At 43.3% G+C, this 20,400-nt stretch overlaps 1 protein-coding gene across 1 annotated transcript in view; it reads left to right on the forward strand.

Annotated features, from left to right (window-relative positions):
- The first annotated feature begins 9,238 nt into the window (after window positions 1-9,238).
- The window catches only part of SLC4A8 (solute carrier family 4 member 8), an 81,822-nt gene continuing 70,660 nt past the window's right edge, over window positions 9,239-20,400 (forward strand). The window contains exon 1 of the mRNA XM_070370813.1: window positions 9,239-9,437. Within this exon, the coding sequence (XP_070226914.1) occupies window positions 9,393-9,437 (45 nt within the window). The 5' untranslated portion in view covers window positions 9,239-9,392. The remainder of the gene's footprint in view (window positions 9,438-20,400) is intronic.

The raw sequence follows: 20,400 nt of genomic DNA on the forward strand, positions 1-20,400 counted from the left end.
AAGACCGGGAGCTGACTGTGGCTCATATCATGAACTCCTTATTGCCAAATTCAGACTGAACTTGAAGAAAGTAGGGGAAACCCCCAGACCATTCAGGTATGACCTAAATCAAATCCTTTAAGATTATACAGTAGAAGTGACAAATAGATTCTAGGGATTAGATCTGATAGAGTGCCTGAAGAACTATGGACAAAGGTTCGTGACATTGTACAAGAGACAAGGATCAAGACCATCCCCAAGAAAAAGAAATGTAAAAAGGCAAATGGTTGTCTGAGGAGGCCTTACAAATAGCTGAGAAAAGAAGGGAAGCTCAAAGCAAAGGAGAAAAGGAAAGATACACCCATTTGAATGCAGAGTTCCAAAACATAGCAAGGAGAGATAAAAAAGCCTTCCTCAGTGATCGGTGCAAAGAAAAAGAGGAAAACAACAGAATGGGAAAGACTAGAGATCTTTTCAAGAAAATTAGAGATACCAACAGAACATTTCATGCAAAGATGGGCACAATAAAGGACAGAAGTGGTATAGACCTAACAGAAGCAGAAGATACTAAGAAGAGGTGGCAACGATACACAGAAGAACTATACAAAAAAGATTTTAATGACCCAGATAACCACGATGGTGTGATCACTCACCTAGAGCCAGACATCCTGGAATGCGAAGTCAAGTGGGCCTTAGGAAGCATCACTATGAACAAAGCTAGTGGAGGTGATGGAATTCTAGCTGAACTATTTCAAACCCTAAAAGATGATGCTGTGAAGGTGCTGCACTCAATATGCCAGCAAATTTGGAATACTCAGCAGTGGCCACAGGACTGGAAAAAGTCAGTTTTCATTCTGATCCCAAAGAAAGGCAATGCCAAAGAATGCTCAAACTACTGCACAATTGCACTCATCTCACACACTAGTAAAGTAATGCTCAAAATTCTTCAAGCCAGGCTTCAACATTATGTGAACCGTGAACTTTCAGATGTTCAAACTGGATTTAGAAAAGGCAGAGAACAGAGATCTGAACCAGATATCAAATTGCCAACATCCGTTGGATTGTTAAAAAAGCAAGAGAGTTCCAGAAAAACATCTACTTCTGCTTTATTGACTATGCCAAAGCCTTTGACTGTGTGGATCACAATAAACTGTGGAAAGTTCTTCAAGAGATGGGAATACCAGACCCCGTTACCTGCCTCCTGAGAAATCTGTATGCAGGACAAGAAGCAGCAGTTAGAACTGGACATGGAACAACAGACTGGTTCCAAATTGGGAAAGGAATACATCAAAGCTGTATATTGTCACCCTGCTTATTTAACTTAGATGCAGAGTATATCAGGCGAAATGCCAGGCTGGATAAAGCACAAGCTGGAATCAAGATTGCCAGGATAAATATCAATAACCTCTATATGCAGATGACACCACCCTTATGGCAGAAAGTGAAGAAGAACTCAAGAGCCTCTTGATGAAAGTGAAAGAGGAGAGTAAAAAAGTTGGCTTAAAACTCAACATTCAGAAAACTAAGATCATGGCATCCAGTCCCATCACTTCATGGCAAATAGATGGGGAAACAATGAAAACAGTGACAGACTTTATGTTCTTGAGCTCCCAAATCACTGCAGATGGTGACTGCAGCCGTGAAATTAAAAGACATTTGCTCCTTGGAAGAAAAGCTATGTCTAACCTAGACAGCATATTAAAAAGCAGAGACATTACTTCACCAACAAAGGTCCGTCTAGTCAAAGCTATGGTTTTTCTAGTAGTCATGTATGGATATGAGAGTTGGACTATAAAGAAAGCTGAGCACCAAAGAATTGATGCTTTTGAACTGTGGTGTTGGAGAAGACTCTTGAGACTCCTTTGGACTGCAAAGAGATCCAACCAGTCCATCCTAAAGGAAATCAGTCCTGAATATTCATTGGAAGGACTGATGCTGAAGCTGAAACTCCAATACTTGGGCCACCTGATGTGCAGAACTGACTTGTTGGAAAAGACCTGATGCTGGGAGAGATTGAAGGCAGGAGGAGAAGGGGACAACAGAGGATGAGATGGTTGGATGGCATCAGCAACTCGATGGATGGACATGAGTTTGAGGAAGCTTGGGGAGTTGGTGATGGACAGGGAAGCCTGGTGTGCTGCAGCCCATGGGGTCGCAGAGTCAGACAGGACTGAGCAACTGAACTATTTAAGTCTTCTACACATTTATTTATTTTTTTAATGTTGAGCTGTATGAACTCTTTGTAATATTTTGGACATCAGTCCCTTGTTGGTTATATTGTAAATATTTTCTCCCATTCTGTAGGTTGTCTTTTCATTTTGTTTATGGTTTTCTTTGTCGTGCAAAAGCTTTTAAGTTTAATTAGGTCCTACTTAATTTTGCTTTTATTTTCATTACTCTAGGAGATCAAAAAAATATTGCTGTGGTTTATGTCAATGAGTGTTCTATGTTTTCCTCTAGGAGTTTAATAGTATCCAGTCTTACACTTAACTCTTTTATCTATTTTGAGTTTATTTTTGTATATGGTGTTGGAATATAGGCCTTTTACGTCCCTTCCAACAATTTTTAGAGGGCAGGGGCAAGAAGTTCTGGAGAAATCTCAACAGATATATAGGTTGTAATCAAATTGTAATGGCCCTTCTTCATTTTGCCTACCCCAAACAAAGCTGAGTGCTTCTATATCTGCTTCAGGGCTGAATTTTTTTCTCTGCTATTCATTGACTGCCCATTTCACAGTCCTAGCTGTTCTTGGTAAATCTAGCAAATATTCTTTCTTGTATTTTATAAGAAAGGACCAGAGAAACTCTACCTTCTTTAAAAAAGGAGGGTGGTCGTTTCAATTTGGCAAAAGATTAGAGGTGGAAAAAGATAAATTCATGAGATACATTCAGATTCTATGTCTATTCCCTTTTGCCCCAGCCCAGAAGTCTGAATGGGTCTCCCACTTAAAAAAAAAAATTAACTGCAAAATAAAAGGCCCTGAGTGGTGTTTTAGTGGGAGTAAGAGTATCTTGGATTGAATTTATATCTGTGTCAGATAATGTGTTTCTAGAGATAAGCAGTAATCGTTATTTTCAGAACCTCATGAGAGTTTGTTCAGTAAAGTAATGAATGGGTATTACTGACAAGCTTTCCAAGGTAGAAATTACATGCAACTGTAATCGGATGGTAAAAGGTAATAGAGGAGAAGCCCTTGGTTTCTGCTATGGGGAGTTCATGTCATTTCTAAAGGAGATTCACAATTTACTGTTCAATTGAAGCCAATTCAATTTTATGCAGGAAAGGGCTGCATGGAATTGTATTTCTAGGAATCCACACAAACCATGAAAAGCATGAGTAGTTCTTCACTGAGCTCTGTTGTTAACTGGCTTGGGCAAGTCCCTGTTCCAGGCTTACTTCAGCTTTCCAGTCTGTGAAATATTCTGTGTACATTTACAGTCCCATTTGAGAGAAATGAGGTAAGGTGATAAAAACGTTGAGTATATAGAATTATACAGATGTGAAGCACTGAATCTGCAGCAACCTTAAGGATATCCCAGGCCTACTGGTTAAACATGAAATAAGAACTTCTGTACAGGCTCAAGAGATCTTATCCCCAAGAAGATAAGACAGGGAGTAAAACCACTGTAAACACACTTGATTTCTAAGCAGGGTGAGGTTTGGTTAGAAACGGATAAGATAAATGTATTTAATGAATACAAATGTGTTCGAATCTGATAGCAAGTACTTGGCAAGTGGTCCTTGGTTAACACCTACTTCTCCTGAATTCCTGAATGACTTCCTATGTGGATCTGGAAGTACCAAAGCTTCTTTCTTCAAAGCTTACTTTTCTGTTTCGTTCTAATCTCTTTCTGTTTCTTATCTAATCTGTTTCTGTTTTGTGCTAATCCCTCTATTAGTCCTTTCCTTCTGCCTCTGTCCAAATATCTCAGTTGTGACCCCAGAGAAAGGAGAAGGAGGTTTTTGCCAGTTTGAATGGGTTCTGTCTACCAGAGCCTTTCTGGAGCAAGAGTCTGGAGCAAGGTGTAAATGAGTACAGTATAGGCAATTCCTTTTCTTTCACCTATCATTGTATTTCATATTTATTTATTTTTGGTGCTCGGGCTTTTGCTGTGAGTGGGGGCTATTCTGTAGTTGTGGTGTGCGGGCTTCTCATTTCAGTGGCTTCTCTTGTTTCGAGCAGGGGTTCTAGGTGCTCAGGTTTCAGCAGTTCGCCTGGGCTTAGTTGTCCTGAGGCATGTGGATCTTCCTGAACCACGGATTGAACCTGTGTCCCCTGCCTTGGCAGGCAGATTCTTATCCATTGGACCACCAGGGAAGCCCTCTTTTTAAATATATACTTTATTGTTTGTTTATTTTAATTTTAGTTGTTCTGCATCTTCCTGCTTTGTGTGGGCTTTCTCTAGTTATCGCTAGCAGGCACTACTCTTTGTTGTGGTGCTCAGGCTTCTCACTGCTGTGACTTTTCTTGTTGTGGAGCACAGACTCTAAGTGCTCGGCCTTCAGTAGCTGTGGCACTCGGGCTCTAGAGTGCTGGCTCAGTAGTTGTGGTGCCTGGGCTTAGTTGCTCCACGGCATGTGGAATCTTCCTGGACCAGGGATCAAACTTGTGTCCCCTGCGCTGGCAGGCGGATTCTTAGCTGCTGTACCACCAAGGAAGTCCAGTCCTCTTTTTAAAAACTTTTCTGGCCATGCCGCACAGCTAGCGTGATCTTAGTTCTCCAACCAGGGATTGAACCCCAGGTCCGTGGTCGTAAACGTGCCAAGTCCTAACCACTGAACCCGCCAGGGAATCCCCCAGTGTAGGCGATTTCTATGGATGATGTTGATGATGACGAATGGAGGGAGAGTGATTTTCGCAGGCAAGAGTCAGTTTGTGTAGCATTTTGTTGTTTTTCTGTATGATGTATAGTGTCCCAGGCTGGCAGCCTGCTGTGAACTAAGAAAACTGTATTCTGTAGTCTCTCTAGATATGCTGTGACTTGGCCAGGGCTGACTGCGTACCGTGCACCTGCATGACCTTTTCAGCTTGACAAAGAATAGTGTCTCTCTCCGGCTCCCCGCTCCCTCCACAGGAAATGCTCCCAGACGACCGCACAATAAGCCCTAATTAAGTCTTTCCTCGAATCCTGACGTCTTTTCCTCCAAACTTTCCTTGGTTTTTGATGTATAATTAAGAGGAATGTGGAGAAACCAAACCAGGCATAAGATGCAGCTGGGATTGGGTCACTACCTAATGGCAAGTAAAGACTAAAACCTCTGCCCTGGCAGCTCTTTTGACAGTTTAAACTGGGCAAGAAACATGGTACATAGATGGAGAAATTAAGATGCTTTTGATGGAAAAATTGGTTGCAATTATGTGAGAACATTTCCTCAGACCTTTTGAGTTACTTGTGTTGCGTGCCTTTTTTGTCTCTGAATAAGAGAATCTCAATGTTTTCCAGCCAATATTTAAAAATAATACAGGTAAGGTGGTTAGTGCTTCCCTGGGCAGGCTGTGAACACATCCTTAACAATGAGATGCAAAATTTGGGTCTCTGTCTACTTATCTAAAAAGTGAGTCCCACAGATTTTATCATGTCCCCAGAGGTTCAAGACCTAACCTCTCCCCACCAAAGTTTAAGAACACTAGTATTAGAGAAAGGAAGGATCTAGAGACAAAGATGGAAGTCACAAAGGGAGGGTGGAGCTTCTAAAGTTCGGGAAGGACTAAAGTCCAGGCAGCCCCATGGGAGGCAGTAAGTGGTTACATGGGTATACCCTGTAATGAGGTACTTCTGAGCTCAGACTCAGGGTCTCCATTTATAAACTGTGCTTGCTGTGTGAACTGGGCTAGCTTACATCTCTAAGCCTCCGTCTTCAGTGTTCTCATCTGTAAAATGATGGAGGAGATAGAACCTACCTCACAGAGTTGTTGCAAGCCTTCTTGCTTCCCTGTGAGATGTGCGTGTGTCTGTATGTGTGTCTGTGTGTGTGCATGTGGGGTCTCTGTCTCTACCCATATTTTGCATTTTCCTCTCTATTTTGTGTCTCCTCCTCCAAGAATTCTGTGCAGGCCTCAGAAGTTTCTGAGTTCTTGTTTTGCTGGGTTCTCCGCCCAACCCCGCCCCACCCCACCCCCCCAACTCCCGCTTTCTTTAGAAGAATAATCAGTGTGAGGTGGTATCCTTGGCTGAACATCTTCCTCCTTCCAGGTCCATCCACACCTCTTTGCTGGCCAGGCTGAGAGCGGCATATTTGCTCCTTTCCAAGCTGTGTAGAGAGCTGAAGGTGCCGGCAGCCTAGTGCCTGGGGCCTGGAGCCAACGAGCTCGCCTTCTTTGGGACGGAGAACACAAAACAGCCCTGGGAGGGGAGAGCCTGTCTCTGCAGACAGACAGCTGCCTCAGGGCAGTCTTGCAGCCGCCTCTGCAGCCAATTCCTTTTGTAATTTGCACAATAGACCAGAAGATGGGGCTCTTGACCCTGGAGTCAAAAGCCAGAGGCTCTGACTTTTTCTACATTTGAACTGGAGTCAAATCAGACTTGTAGAGCTCTTAGTAGTAATCCTCTCCTGCTTCTTCTCTGTGCCCTGACAACTCGTGCCCACTCTCATGAGAGCACCATGAGCTGGCTCTTTAGGGAGTGGCAAATGGAGGGCACATCTTTCTTCTGGTCACCATCCTTGGCCCCTCCAGAATTGCCATGTTGCCAGTCAGCCTAAATGACCCCCTGCCTCAGCTTCCCCCCTTTAATCCACCTTGCCCCCAATCGCAGATTTCACCAATGGTACCACTTACATAGGACAGTGTCATATAGTGGCCAGGGACTCTAAACTCAGACAGATCCATCCTTGACTCATCAAATGAGACTCTCCTCACCTCCTCAGAAAAGCCCTCCCTGACCATCCCATCTACAGTAGCTCTCTCCACCCTCCTGGCCAATACTCTATCACATAACTTTGCAGTTTATTTCATTGCAGCTCTCATAATCTGTACTTGTGTTCATTTTTACTTGTTTGCTGTTTCTCCACTAGATTGCAAGGCTCAAGAGGTGATCATATCCCAGCCTAATATCTACTTAACCTTGAGAAAGTTGCTAAACTTCTCAGCCTCAGTTTTCTTATCATTGAAATGGATAAACTATGACGTGTTAGGAATATTAAATGACACAGTGCATTTATACCACTAAACCCAGGTCCTGGTGTGTGGGCAAATTCTTTAAAATTTTCTACACTATCATATTTTCTATCATATGAGAAACAAAAAAGTCTGAACTGATTAGCTGTTTCTCCATAACTTGGTCATTTTTTCTTTACCACAATTTTTATTTCCTACTGCTCTTCTCCATACCTTTCTGCTTTGGTCCAAATTGTGGCTATCCTGAATGGGTCTTATGCTTTCCTGGTTGCTAAGTCATTCCCTAAGAACTAAGATGCTTGCTCTCCTTACTCTGGCTTGACTGTTTTTGGGTTTAACCCAAACCAATGTCCTCTGTGTCATGTTCCAAGTAAAAAAAAATTATTTTCTCTTGGAAATTTGTATAATCTTTGTGGTCTATATAACTTATATGGCTCTTGTTTTATGTTCTATTATCTTGTCATCATATTAACATTTTTCTCTTCTAAATTTTTATAACCTTTGTTGTCTATACTTTATTACTCATATGGCTCTTGTTTTATATTCTGTTATCTTGCCATCATATTAACATATATCCTGTTCCCCTGATTAGACCATAAGCCCTCTGGAGATACATATTTTATTTTAGATTCTGCTGCATCTTCAGTGACATTTGGGCTTGTACTTTGTGTTTAATATGTTTTTGGTTAGACTGAATTAAAAGTACATATATTCACTTATATATTTATAAGTTATATTTATTTATATATACTTATATAACTTACATATTTATAATTATGTTCTATGTGCCCAGCATTCTTTGAGGCTTTGTACAGAAGGGCATAAGAAAAATAATTATTTCCTTCAAAAAATGACAATGTTACAGTAAGCTAAAGTTAACATTTAATTAAAGTACTTGACCATAGCATGGTATAAGGAAGGTATAAGGAAGGTATGAAGTGCTATGAAGATTCAAAGGGGAGTGATGACATGTCTTAGGGGTATTGAGGAGAGTAGAATAAAGTTTCTTCGAAGAGGTGGCCTTTGAGGTTGACTTTGAAGTATGATTAAGGTTTTGATGGGCAAAAATGGGGTTGAATTACAGATTCAAGGGACAGGATTAGTGAAGAGGTCAACAGAGACTGGGGAAATGAACACTAAGGCTCAGAAATGGGCCCAAGACCTTAAATTGAAGACTGGAAATATGGTTCTGCCTCAGGGGCACGGAAGCACAAACTTGGTTCAGATTTCAGAGCCAGAGCAAGCAATGGTATGCAGGGGTTGAACATTTAATGTGCACCAGCCAGGCTATGCTCCCCAGTGTAGTTTCTTCGGAGGCTGAGAATGATTTGCACCTGCTCTTTTTCTTTTAATAATGTGGACTCTCCTACCGTCTGATGTGATAGTGGACATAAAGGAAAAGACCCCTTTCCTCCTCTTGGGGACAGAGGGTTGGTTGGATTATGGCCAGTCTCTCTTGTTTTAAACCCAAATCAAATTGAATGTGTTACTCATGGGTTTCTAACTTTGCCTTAAATCAGTAGTTATTCTTTTGTTAAATAATTTGCCCTAGATTATTTCTCAGAAAAGTTGGAAGCATTTTTGTGGAATTGTTTCAATCATCTTCTGTAGCTCAACCCCGTGCTTTTCACTGCCAACCCGAGGCCCAGGGAGAAGACCTGTATCGTAGTCAATCTGTGTAGGGGAATAGATCACTGCCTGCCTGCTTCTCTTTGATACTATTGAATCTGGCCACTAGCTCGAGGACAAGTAATTTGAGAAGGCCCTTCCCTCTCATTCTGTTACTTCCTTCTGCAAGCTCAAGGGATGGTTCCCCAGAATTTAAAAATAATTATTACCAAGGAATAAAATCATGATAGACAAACCTGACACTTTCTCAGTTTTCAAGGGTCAGGTGCATCCTCAAATAGAACCACGAGATCTTCAATTTCTAGCAAGCAGTTGGGAGGACCTTCAAGCCCAGAGGCCCCTGAAGGGAGGGAGGCGGTTTCCATGGCAACCGGGCCCGGGAGCGGTTGGCTCCCCCGGCTCCCTTCTCCACCTCCTGGTAGCCCAGGGTACCGCCGGACAGCGTCCTCCCGTGCTCCGCGCCCTGATTGGCTGTGCAGGCCGCGCGCTGATTGGCTGCGGCGAAGCCTCGCGGGCCGGTGGCTATGGAGGCGGCGGCGGTTGATGGTTGACCGTTGGCACCAGGGTAGGGGTCGCCGCTCGGGCGATCTGATCAAACCCGACCGGAGTGCGTGGCCTGCTGACGTTCGGCCTGGACCCCGCGCGCGAGACCTAGTTGGGCTCCGCCATGCCGGCAGGGAGTAACGATCCGGATGGCGTCCTCAGCTATCAGGTAGGGCCCCGCCTCCCGCCCCTCCCAGGGGCTCAGCCTCCTCATCCTCTGCCCACCCTCCTTTCTCTGCCCCCGGGCCGGGGCTTCGCAGGCCACTCCCTGAGGGCGAGGGGAGGCCAGCCCGCGACACCAGGGGGCGCTCCGGGCGGTCGGGGATCGGGCCCGGGCTGCGAGAGGGTGACCTTGGGCCAAATCGGGAGCCGCATCCTTTGCGTGGCCAGCTGAGGAGCCCTGACGGCCCGCGGCCGGTGACCTCTGTTCTGCTCAGGTCCTCCTTGCTGGGAAAGAGGCAGGCTTCTGGCCTTGTCGCGTCCTGCTGGAACGTGGGAGAAAGGATAGCCAGGGACCTTGCTCTGGTGGGGCAGGTTTCCTCTTTGTGTTTTATTAATGGGGCTTTCTGGTTCCTTACTGGCTCAGAGGAAGAACTGGAAAAGACTGGAGGCTGGGACCAAACGCTCAGCCTTGTTCGTGTGCATAAAACTCCCTTCATTCCATGGCACAGACGGGCTGACAAGTTCTGGATAGCGAAGTGGAGAGAGGCTGGAAAAGTGCTGAGGGGTCAGGAACAGGTGTTTACTTAAAGCAATGAAGAAACAGGTTTAAGCAACTGATAACTGTTGGGGTGGCTAATGTAAGGTAAAGCATTGGACTGGGCGTCAGAGACTGTAGGTTCAAATCTACATCTGCCTCACATGGGCTTTGTGACCTTGAATAAGTCACTTGCCTCTTTGAATCACATTTCCCCATCTAGTAAAGTAGGGATAAGAATACCTGCTTTGCTTACTTCACAGGGTGGTTTTGAGAACTAAATGAGCAGCTGTTTGGGAAGGGGCTTTGTGAAACGATGTGGCAACCAGTATAGGAGAGATAACTCATTGAATTCTCACTCCCCACTTTCCTGTGCCCATCAGGTGATGATATGCTCATTGCTCTGCAAAGAGATATTGAAGGGAGGTCAGATACGAAGTGGGGGGCTGTGAAGAGAATGATGGACCTACTCAGAAGGATGACAGGTCTTGAAACAAGGGCCACATTGATGTCAGGATGGTTTTTGTAAAGAGACAGACAGAACTCTTTTCTGAGTTTGTAGCAAAATGGGTATCACTGACTCACTCCTCTTCTGGCAATAGTTTGCTACTAGATGACCCATAATTCCTTTTGCTTGCTCCATCAAAAAAGGAACAACATCTGCAATTTTGGGAAATCCTTCCATATCTAATTCTCCTAAGGTCTATGAAGAATATTCAGCTTATGTTTGTGATACAGTGATGGGCAAAAATAGGTAATATTCTTGCCCTGCTGGAATTTCCCATTTAGTGTGTGTGTGTATAATCATTTTAATCAAACAGTCACACAAATAAATGCATTATTATAAACTGTGATGAGTGCTTAGAAAGAAAAATATGTGGTGCTGTGAATGTGTATCACAATGGTTCCAGCTTTGGTCTCAGATCAGAGATTTTGCTAAGGAAGAAAATTTCGGCAAAGATCTAAAGAATAAGTGTCAACTGAGGGAAGAGGGAGATCAAAGGGCTTTGGAGACAAAGCGAACAGCAGAGGGAGCCCATCGGGTTCAAAGATCTGAAAGAAGGCCAGAGTGGCTGGAGCCACAGGGAGTGAAGAGGTGAATGGTGTGAGATGTACTCCAGGGTCATAGCATACAGAGAGAGGGAGAGAGAGGAGCCAGAGAGAGAATGAGAGCCAGTGAGATTATGATCAGATTCTCTTCCTGAAAGATTTTCTGGCTTCAGTGGGTAGAACAGGCTGGAACAAATGTGGGGAGACAGTGTCCTTAATATGCAGAATGTGTTCCAGTTGTATTGTCAGGATCATAATAACCCCCAGGCTTCTGTTGGTACTCTGTGAAACTGGTAATTCCTGAGTGCCTCTGGGGTAGGACAGAAAGTAATTATATCTTTTACATCTAGTTCATGAAACTCGGGGATGGTGGGGTGAGGAGAGAGAAAAAAAACAGGATGGGAACAGCAAGACCTTGTAAAGGCTGAGTCAGGTGATGGGCAAATGGGTACTTGAGATAAGATACAGGGGGGAAAAGAAATGAGGAAAGAAAGAGGAAAGGAAATGGGGGTAATTTGGGGGAGACAAGTCAATCAGTTGAAAATTACCAACAAAACCTCCTGTATGTCAGCTGGGCTGTGTGACGGGGAGATGGACCTTGCAAAGTGAGCTGGTTGTGTACTTGATGTAAACAGAGACTCCAGGCATCACATCTACATACCGTGTGCCTAGGCTGTTTCCTCTGGTTTGGACGACTGTGCTGACCCCTGACACTTCCCTCCGCTTTCTCTCCTGCTTTTCCTTCTACAATCCACTTGTCCTGTGGCAGCTAGAGAGAGCTTTTAAAAACACAAATCAGATGATGTCATATCCTATCTTGAAACCCTTCAGTGGCTTCCCAGTGCATTTTAGAATAAAATCCAAACATCTTATTATGGCCTCCCAAGTTTCATCGTGACCAGGGCCTTGCCCACCCTCCCTGATAGCCTTTCCAACTCTCTCACCATACACTTCTGCATTGGCTCTCTATCTGTTTCTTCAGTACAACCAGCTCTTCATTCTACAAGAGCTTTGTTCTTGTTGTTCCTGTGGATTTTCTTCTACCCAAGTCTTCTCGTGACTCCTCAGGTGTCACCTCCTCAGAGTAGCTGTCCTTGGTCTCCACTCACAGTTACTCTCTTTCATATGATTCTGCTTCAGTTTTTATTCATTTATTTTTGTCACACCATGCAGCATATGGTATCTTAATTTCCTGACCAGGGATTGGAACCCATGACTCCTGCATTGGGAGTGTGGAGTCTTAACCATTGGACCACCAGGGAAGCCCCTGATTCTGCTTTACTTTCTTAATAGCATATATGACTTATATGATGTGGTCTTGTTTATTATCTTTTTAAATAGAAGCATTATGACGGGATGGACTGGGCAGAAAATCTTTTTGTTTACATAGTGCCTGGAATAAAGTTGATGTTCTGAGTGAGTGAATGACTTTCCTGTATCCACAGCCAGTGTGCCTCTCCTTAAGGAGCTCATGGTCTTGTCAGTATTAGCCCAGAGTCTGAGATGACCATTGCTTTATTACACTCCCTGTTTAAAAGTCTCCCATTTCTGCTATTGTGTCTTTGCTCAGGTGTTCTAGCTGGAAAACTTTCCCGCTCCTATCTACCTAGAATATTCCGTTCTAATCTTTAAGGTCTGGCTCTGTACCAGTGGGCTTCTCAGGTGGCTCAGTGGGTAAGGACTCTGCCTGTAATGCAGGAGATGCAGGAGACGTGGGTTTGATCCCTGGGTCAGGAAGATCCTCTGGAGGAGGGCATGGCAACCCACTCTGGTATTCTTTCCTGGAGAATCCCATGGCCAGAGAACCCTGGTGGGCTACAGTCCATGGGGTCACAAAGAGTTGGCACGACTGAGCACGCATGAGCACTGTATCACTATCAGAATTTCACTTCTTTTCTGCTCACAACACTCACGAAGTCATATTACTTCTTCCACCCCTTACTTGTGAACTCTACATGTTCATCTCTGCTGCTACCCTGCCAGCCCCTTGTGATGCTGTCTCTGTAAGTTAACTTGCATGAGTGTGTGCCATGTGCCAGGTACTGGGCCTAGTGCTTTCCCTGCGTTGTCTCAAGTCTTTCAGTAACCACGAGATTCACATGCCCTTCTTAGCCTTATTTTCCAAATGAGGAAACCAAAAGGTTAAGTAACTTCTAATAAGTGGCAGAGCTGACCCTCTCCAAAGAATGTGCCCTTGGTCTACATGACCATAACTTGTGCCTCTGGCACCGAGACTGGTGCCTGGTTCAGAGTGAGCGCTTTAACATGTTTGGGAAGATATGTGTGGCAAGGGGTACAAAGGATATATTAGAGTGGGAAGAGCTGGGATGATGGAGGACAGCTAGGTGGCTCTTGGTGGAATTTAGAATGAGTTAATGAAGGCCTGCATTATTGACTTTTGATGAGATTGCCAAAGGTGGTGGGTTCTTAAAGGGCATGATAAGAGTGGAGGATCAGAAGCTTGAAGGAGAACCTCTAGTTTGGACTGGAACAAGGGACATCTGTAGCTTCAGATTCTCCTGATCAGCACTTTCAGAATCGAGCAGAATTTCTGGAAGAGAAGGCTACAGAGGTTGAAACTGTCAGCACTTGAGCCAAGTGGTGCTGGGAACCTCAGGGAGGCTCAGAGAGGGCGTAAATGGTAAAGGGAAGTGCAAGTGAATCAGGGCAATTACCAAGGCTTTTATGTGAATCAGGCCCACTCAGACTGGGAAATTTTGTAGAAATCTTCAGAATAACAAATCCTGGTGAATGGGTGATAATTGGGAAACTGGGTGGATGGGAAGAGAGGCACACTTCACGTTGAAAGTGGACCTGGGAAAACTCCTGGACGCTACTGCCTGGTGGCCCTGGCCCGTGTTGGTGTATGAAACGCATGCGTGTCTCTGTAGAGAGCTGGTGACTTCTGAGTGTCATGGGCAGTTCATGGGAAGCAGTCAGTATGTATCTGCTGAATGTTATTGAACAGAAGTATCAACCACAGCAGGTTCTCCTCTCACTGCCTTGCAGGGTACATACAGTCTGCATGCCTCCAGCCTCCCACCTCACACTGGGTATTCCTTTCCTGTGTGGGAATTGAGGGACACATGAGCATTCTCTTTACCTGGTGCTATCAGCTCTACTGGGGAACTTCAGTAGTGTGGGCTTTCCTGCCAAGCAGAGACTTGAGGTAGGCTGGGGATACAATTCAGGTTGCAAATTTACTTCCTTTTAAACTTGTAGATAATTGTCTTTGCTCATGGTTTGCCATGGCAGGGTGGACAGGGCTGTCAATTAAGCCTATCACAATGGTAATCAGAAAACAGAAAAGCAACATGTTTATTCTAAATCGCTGCTAGATAACAGCAACAAACCTGAGATAACAGAGAGGTTGGTTGTTTCCCATAAAGATAGTAACAGGTTTACTCTGATCTTGCTAGTTAGGAAGCCATGATGTATGTATTAGTGTCTATTGCTGCCCTAACAAACAACCACACATTTATTGTCTTAGAACAACACAAACTGAGTATCTTACAGTTCTATACTTCAGATTTCTATCATGAGTCTCACCGGGCTAAAATCAGTGTTGGCGAGGCTGTGTTTCTGGAGGCTCTGTGGGAGAATCTGTCTTTTTAACTTCAGCTCTGTGAGGCTGCCTGCATTCCTTAGCTCACAGCTCCCTTCCTCAGCAGCCGAAACCAGTGGCACAGCATCTCTCAGGCCCTGCTTTTATCATCAAACTTCATTCTCTGGCTCAACTCTCCTACCTCCTTCTTCCATTTTTAGGGATCTTTGTAATTACATTGAACCCATGGATAATCCAGATAATGTCATTATTTTAAGATCCACTGATTAGCGACCCTTCTTCCATCTGCAACCTTAATTCCCTATTGCTGTATAAAGCAACGTATTCTTGGGTTCCAGGGATTAAGATGTGCAAATCCTTTGGGAGCCATTATTCTGCAAACTGCAATGTGCTTACTAGTAAATTGTACCAAACAGGAGTGATTCCAAGTGGGGTTCAATAAAAAACGAAAAACCACTAAGAAACCAGAGTCACTTTGCAATTTTAGGCCCCTAGCAGCCTGCTGAAGAGTCAGACTAGGAAACTCGTGGGTGTTCAGGAGCTCATGGCCCCTGAGTGGAGGACCAGAACAGCTGCATACAACCTCGTGGAACCCCCTTTTATTACTATCCATTGTCTGCATCCAGTGAGGAAGTCAAATTGAGGGCATTAGAGAGTTGAGGATCTCTGGGTCAGATTCAGTGATGGTGTCTACAAGGGGTCAGAATTCATGAGCTTTCTGGATAAAAAGGAAGTCGAGAGTGAAGAGATGGAGAACTATATTGGAACTCTGGTCAGTAAAGGCAGCGTGAAGTACAAGGGTTTAAGAAGGTAACAATGTGACAATCTTGAACTGTTTTCACTATGGACATTAATCCATGATTAGGTGACCTGAGCTCTCTAAAATGACCAGGTTCTTTGCTTTTGGCGATGTTAGTGTATGATGCTAATACGTTACAGTATATAATGTTAATACAGAGAGACTCAAGTTGGAGTTCCTCCTGTCTCAGCCTTTGTGAGATCTTACTTAGCCTTGATTTAGGACTGTTGTGAGGGTTGAGATGATATATGTAAAGCACAATGCTAGGTATACAGTCAGTGTTCTGTAAATATGTGTTCCCAATATTAATTATAGAAACTCAGCTTGCTGATTAGAAACCCTGAAAGTCACTTCTGTGTTTAATTTAAAAATGGTTGTATATCAGAACTCAATCAACACTTGACTCTTATTGTTGTTGGGTGGGTGGGGTAGGAGGCTGTTATCTGAAAACATTGGATAAAAGATGAAAGGAGTCTTTGGAAGTGAAAGGGTCTGAGGCTGACTGCAGGAGAGGAAGCAGAGCTGAGTTTGGCAGGACTGCCACCTCTCAGGACCAGAGAGGAGCCACAGGGAGGGGTCAGGGAGAGGCTCAAGGTGGGCTCCACTGCCTGCTGCAGCCTTTGTGGGTGCTTCAAGGATCTGGGGCCATCATGTAAGACTCAGCCCCACCTCTGCCTTTTAATTTGTCCATTAACTGTAAGTGAGAAGCTGGTCTGCTACTCAGCTGTAATTCATTCATTTTTCAAGGCTCATAACAATGCTTTCTTTCTCACAACGTGCCTTGCAATTTCAATGTTTTAATGTGTATTTAACCCTCTTAGTTCTTTTTATCTTACTTAATCCTTCGGGTAGGCACCCACATCAATTGACATTTGTATTGTGAGTCATGATCATGAGTCAGGAAGAGGTACAGAAACCGGGTCGTTTCTCCAGTTCACCTTTCTTTCCCTCCCCTCCTCCTTTCCTTTTTCTCCTAAACTTATACCATGTGATTCTCATGATGCTGATATTTTCTGAGTCACAAGTACCCCTGAGAATCTGATGAAAGCTATGGAATCTCTCCTAAGAAAAATGCACACTTGCACATAATCCTCTGAAGCCCATTCATAGGAATCCTGGAAATTCATGGTTAAGAAATCCTTGCTGCCATAAAGGACAGTGTCAGAGGTCCATGCTAATCAAATGGTGAGGAATCTGCAATAAGCACAGACAACTGAGACTTAATGTTCTTTTATTTTCATGTTTTATGATTTTAAGCAAAACTTAATATGTTTGAAATTTATCCAATATTTTAAGGATATTCCAAATAAGAGAGACTTGAAAAATGAATCATCGTGTATCCCATGACCTGGCTTCAACAATGAACAGACAACCTATCTTATTTCATCTATGTCTCTACCCAGTCTCCAAATCCCAGACACTGTATCTCATCAGTGTATCTCAACACTGTATTTCATGAGTAAAAACTTAAGTATTATTACTAAAGATTAAGGACCCTTTTTCTTCTTTTATGACATGACCACCGTATCAGAATACAGGCATACCTTGGAGATACTGCTGGTTCAATTCCAGACCACCACAATAAAGTGACTAGTGTAAAGCAAGTTGCACAAATTTTCTGGTTTCTCAGTGCATATAAAATCTATGTTTATATTCTCCTGTAATCTACTAAGTGTGCAATAGCATTATATCTAAAAAATGTACATACCTTAATTAAAAAATACTTTATTGCTGAAAAATGCTATCCATCATCTGAGCCTTTAGCAAGTCATCATGTTTTTGCTGGCGGAGAGTCTTGCCTTGATGTGGATGGCTGCTTATGGGTCAGGGCAGTGCTTGCTGAAGGTTAGGATGACTGTTGCAGTTACTTAAAATAAGACAACAGTGAAGTTTGCCGCATCCGTTGATTCTTCCTCCAAGAACAGTTTCTCTGTAGCATGCAATGCAGTGTGATAGCATTTTACCCACAGTAGGACTTTCACAATTGGAGCCAGTCCTCTCAAGCCCTGCTACTGCTTTATCAACTAAGTTTATGTAATATTCTAAATTCTTTGTTGTCATTTCAACAGCATCTTCCCAGCATCTTTACCAGGAGTAGATTCCATTTCAAGAAGCCACTTTCTTTGCTAATTCATAAGAAGCAACTCCTTATCTGTTCAAGTTTCATTGTGTGGTTCTAGCAATCCAGTCCCATCTTCAGGCTCCACTTCTGATTCTAGTTTTCTTGCTATTTCCACCACATCTGCAGTTACTTCCTCCTCTGAGGTCTTAAACTCCTCAAGGCTTCATCCATGAGGGTTGGGATTAACTTCCTCCAAACTCCTGTTCATATTGATATTTTGACCTCTTCCCATGAATGGCACCCCACTCCAGTACTCTTGCCTGGAAAATCCCATGGACAGAGGAGCCTGGTGGGCTGCAGTCCATGGGGTCACTAGAGTCGGACACGACTGAGCGACTTCACTTTCACTTTTCACTTTCATGCATTGGAGAAGGAAATGGCAACCCACTCCAGTGTTCTTGCCTGGAGAATCCCAGGGACGGGGGAGCCTGGTGGGCTGCCGTCTATGGGGTCACACAGAGTTGGACACGACTGAAGCGACTTAGCATGAATCATGAATGTTCTTAATGGCATCTAGGATGGTGACTCCTTTCCAGAAGATTTTCAATTTACTTTAACCCATCAGAGAAATCACTCTCCATAGGCACTACATACATTATGAAATGTATTCTTAAATAATATGACTTGAAAATTAAAATGACTCCTTGATCCATGGGCTACACAATGGGTGTTGTATTGTTAGCAGGCATGAAAGCAACATGTCATTGTACATCTTCGTTAGAGCTCTTGGGTGACCAAGGGCATGGTCAGTGAGCAGTAATATTTTGAAAGGAATCTTTTTTCCTGAGCAATAGATCTCAACAGTGCTTGGCTGATGGTGTTTGACAGTAGTTCTGTTTTCTTTGGTAAGACACAGAAGGTGCATGAACATTTATTCAGTGACTTTAAACTGTGATTAACCAAGCTAAATTAAAGCAGCAAGCAAGTTGATTTTCAACCTGAATTTTTCAGCTGATTGACCTTGCTCTATACAGTTTGCTTTTATAGTCTTAGAGGCAAGAAATCAATCACCCCTCCCTCCCCTACTTCCTCCAGATTCTGTGTTCTGTGCTGTGTCAGATGTCTGTGGACAGTATTAAGCATTATAATTAGTTGGCCCCTGTCCTCTGGATATTACAAAACTGTGGGGAAGCCAACATGAAAAATTATTCATGTATATGTATATAGGTATACATATATGTCGGAGAAGGCAACAGCACCCCACTCCAGTACTCTTGCCTGGAAAATCCCATGGACAGAGGAGCCTGGTAGGCTGCAGTTCATGGGGTCGCTAAGAGTCGGACACGACTGAGCGACTTCACTTTCACTTTTCACATTGGAGAAGGAAATGGCAACCCACTCCAGTGTTCTTGCCTGGAGAATCCCAGGGACGGTGTAGCCTGGTGCACTGCTGTCTATGGGGTCACACAGAGTCAGATATGACTGAAGCGACTTAGCAATACATATATGTGAAGTTTATGAGGAAACATATGATGATATGAGAAAGTTTGGAAAACTAAGAAATATTCATCCATCAAAATATATTGGATACTGTAACTAAAAAGACACATGTACCCCAATCTTCATTGCAGCACTATTTACAATAGTTAGGACATGGAAGCAACTTAGATGTCCATTGACAGATGAATAGATAAAGTTGTGGTACATATATACAGTGGAATATTACTTAGCCATAAAAAGGAACCCACTTGAGTCAGTTCTAGTGGATAAACCCAAAGCCTGTTATACACAGTGAAGTAAGTCAGAAAGAGAAAAATGAATATTGTACATTATTAATTAAAAAATTAACACATATTATGCAATCTAGAAAAATGGTACTGATGAACCTATTTGCAGGGCAGGAATAGAGATGCAGACGTGGAGAACAGACTTGTGAACACAGTGGGGGCAGGAGAGAGAGGGTGGGATGAATTGAGAGAGGAGCAATGAAACATGTATATTACCATATGTAAAATAGATGGCTAATGAGAAGTTGCTGTATGACACACAGAGCCCAACCTGTTACTTTATGACAACTTAGAGGGGTGGAATGGGGTGAGGGGTGGGAAGGAGGTTCAAGAGAGAGGGGATATATGTATGCTTACAGCTGATTCATGTTGTAAGGCAGAAACCAGCACAACATTGTACAGCAAGTATCCTCCAATTAAAAATAAATTTTAAAAATGTATTGGATACTTACCACATACTGGACATGATACTAGGTGCTAGGTACATGGTGGTCAACAAAAGACATAGTACCTGCCCTCTTGGAACTTACAGGAGTGCAGGCTACTTACAGTGGTAAACTACTGTGTTAGGCTCTGGGAGAATAAAAAGATGAAAATACATGGCTCCTGCTATCAGGAAATTCACAAATAATAAGTAAGTCTAAAGATGAGTTTTTTCCACCAAGAAGTTATTCTTCAGAAAGGATTTGACTTTTTATGAGCGCCTTTACCACTTAGGGAGTGGAAATGAAACTGACATGCTCTGGGAAATTGACTCAAAGCATCTATGGTATTGAGGAAGACATTGATGTTAAAGATGTATTGAGGGTTGTGAATAACATTATTTTATAAAATGTGAGAAAAATAGTGTTTCTAAGTTAACTGTTATTTTATTTATCTGTAATTGCTCAATTTTATTGGTAAATATTTCAGTATGAGTACTAAAAGATTAAGATTCTTTAAAAAAGTAACCATCAGATCAGATCAGATCAGTCGCTCAGTCGTGTCCGACTCTTTGCGACCCCATGAATCGCAGCATGCCAGGCCTCCCTGTCCATCACCAACTCCCGGAGTTCACCGAGACTCACGTCCATCAAGTCAGCGATGCCATCCAGCCATCTCATCCTCTGTCGTCCCTTTCTCCTCCTGCCCCCAATCCCTCCCAGCATCAGAGTCTTTTCCAATGAGTCAAC

This window comes from Bos mutus, chromosome 5, assembly GCF_027580195.1.
Source record: "Bos mutus isolate GX-2022 chromosome 5, NWIPB_WYAK_1.1, whole genome shotgun sequence".
Lineage (NCBI taxonomy): Eukaryota > Metazoa > Chordata > Mammalia > Artiodactyla > Bovidae > Bos > Bos mutus.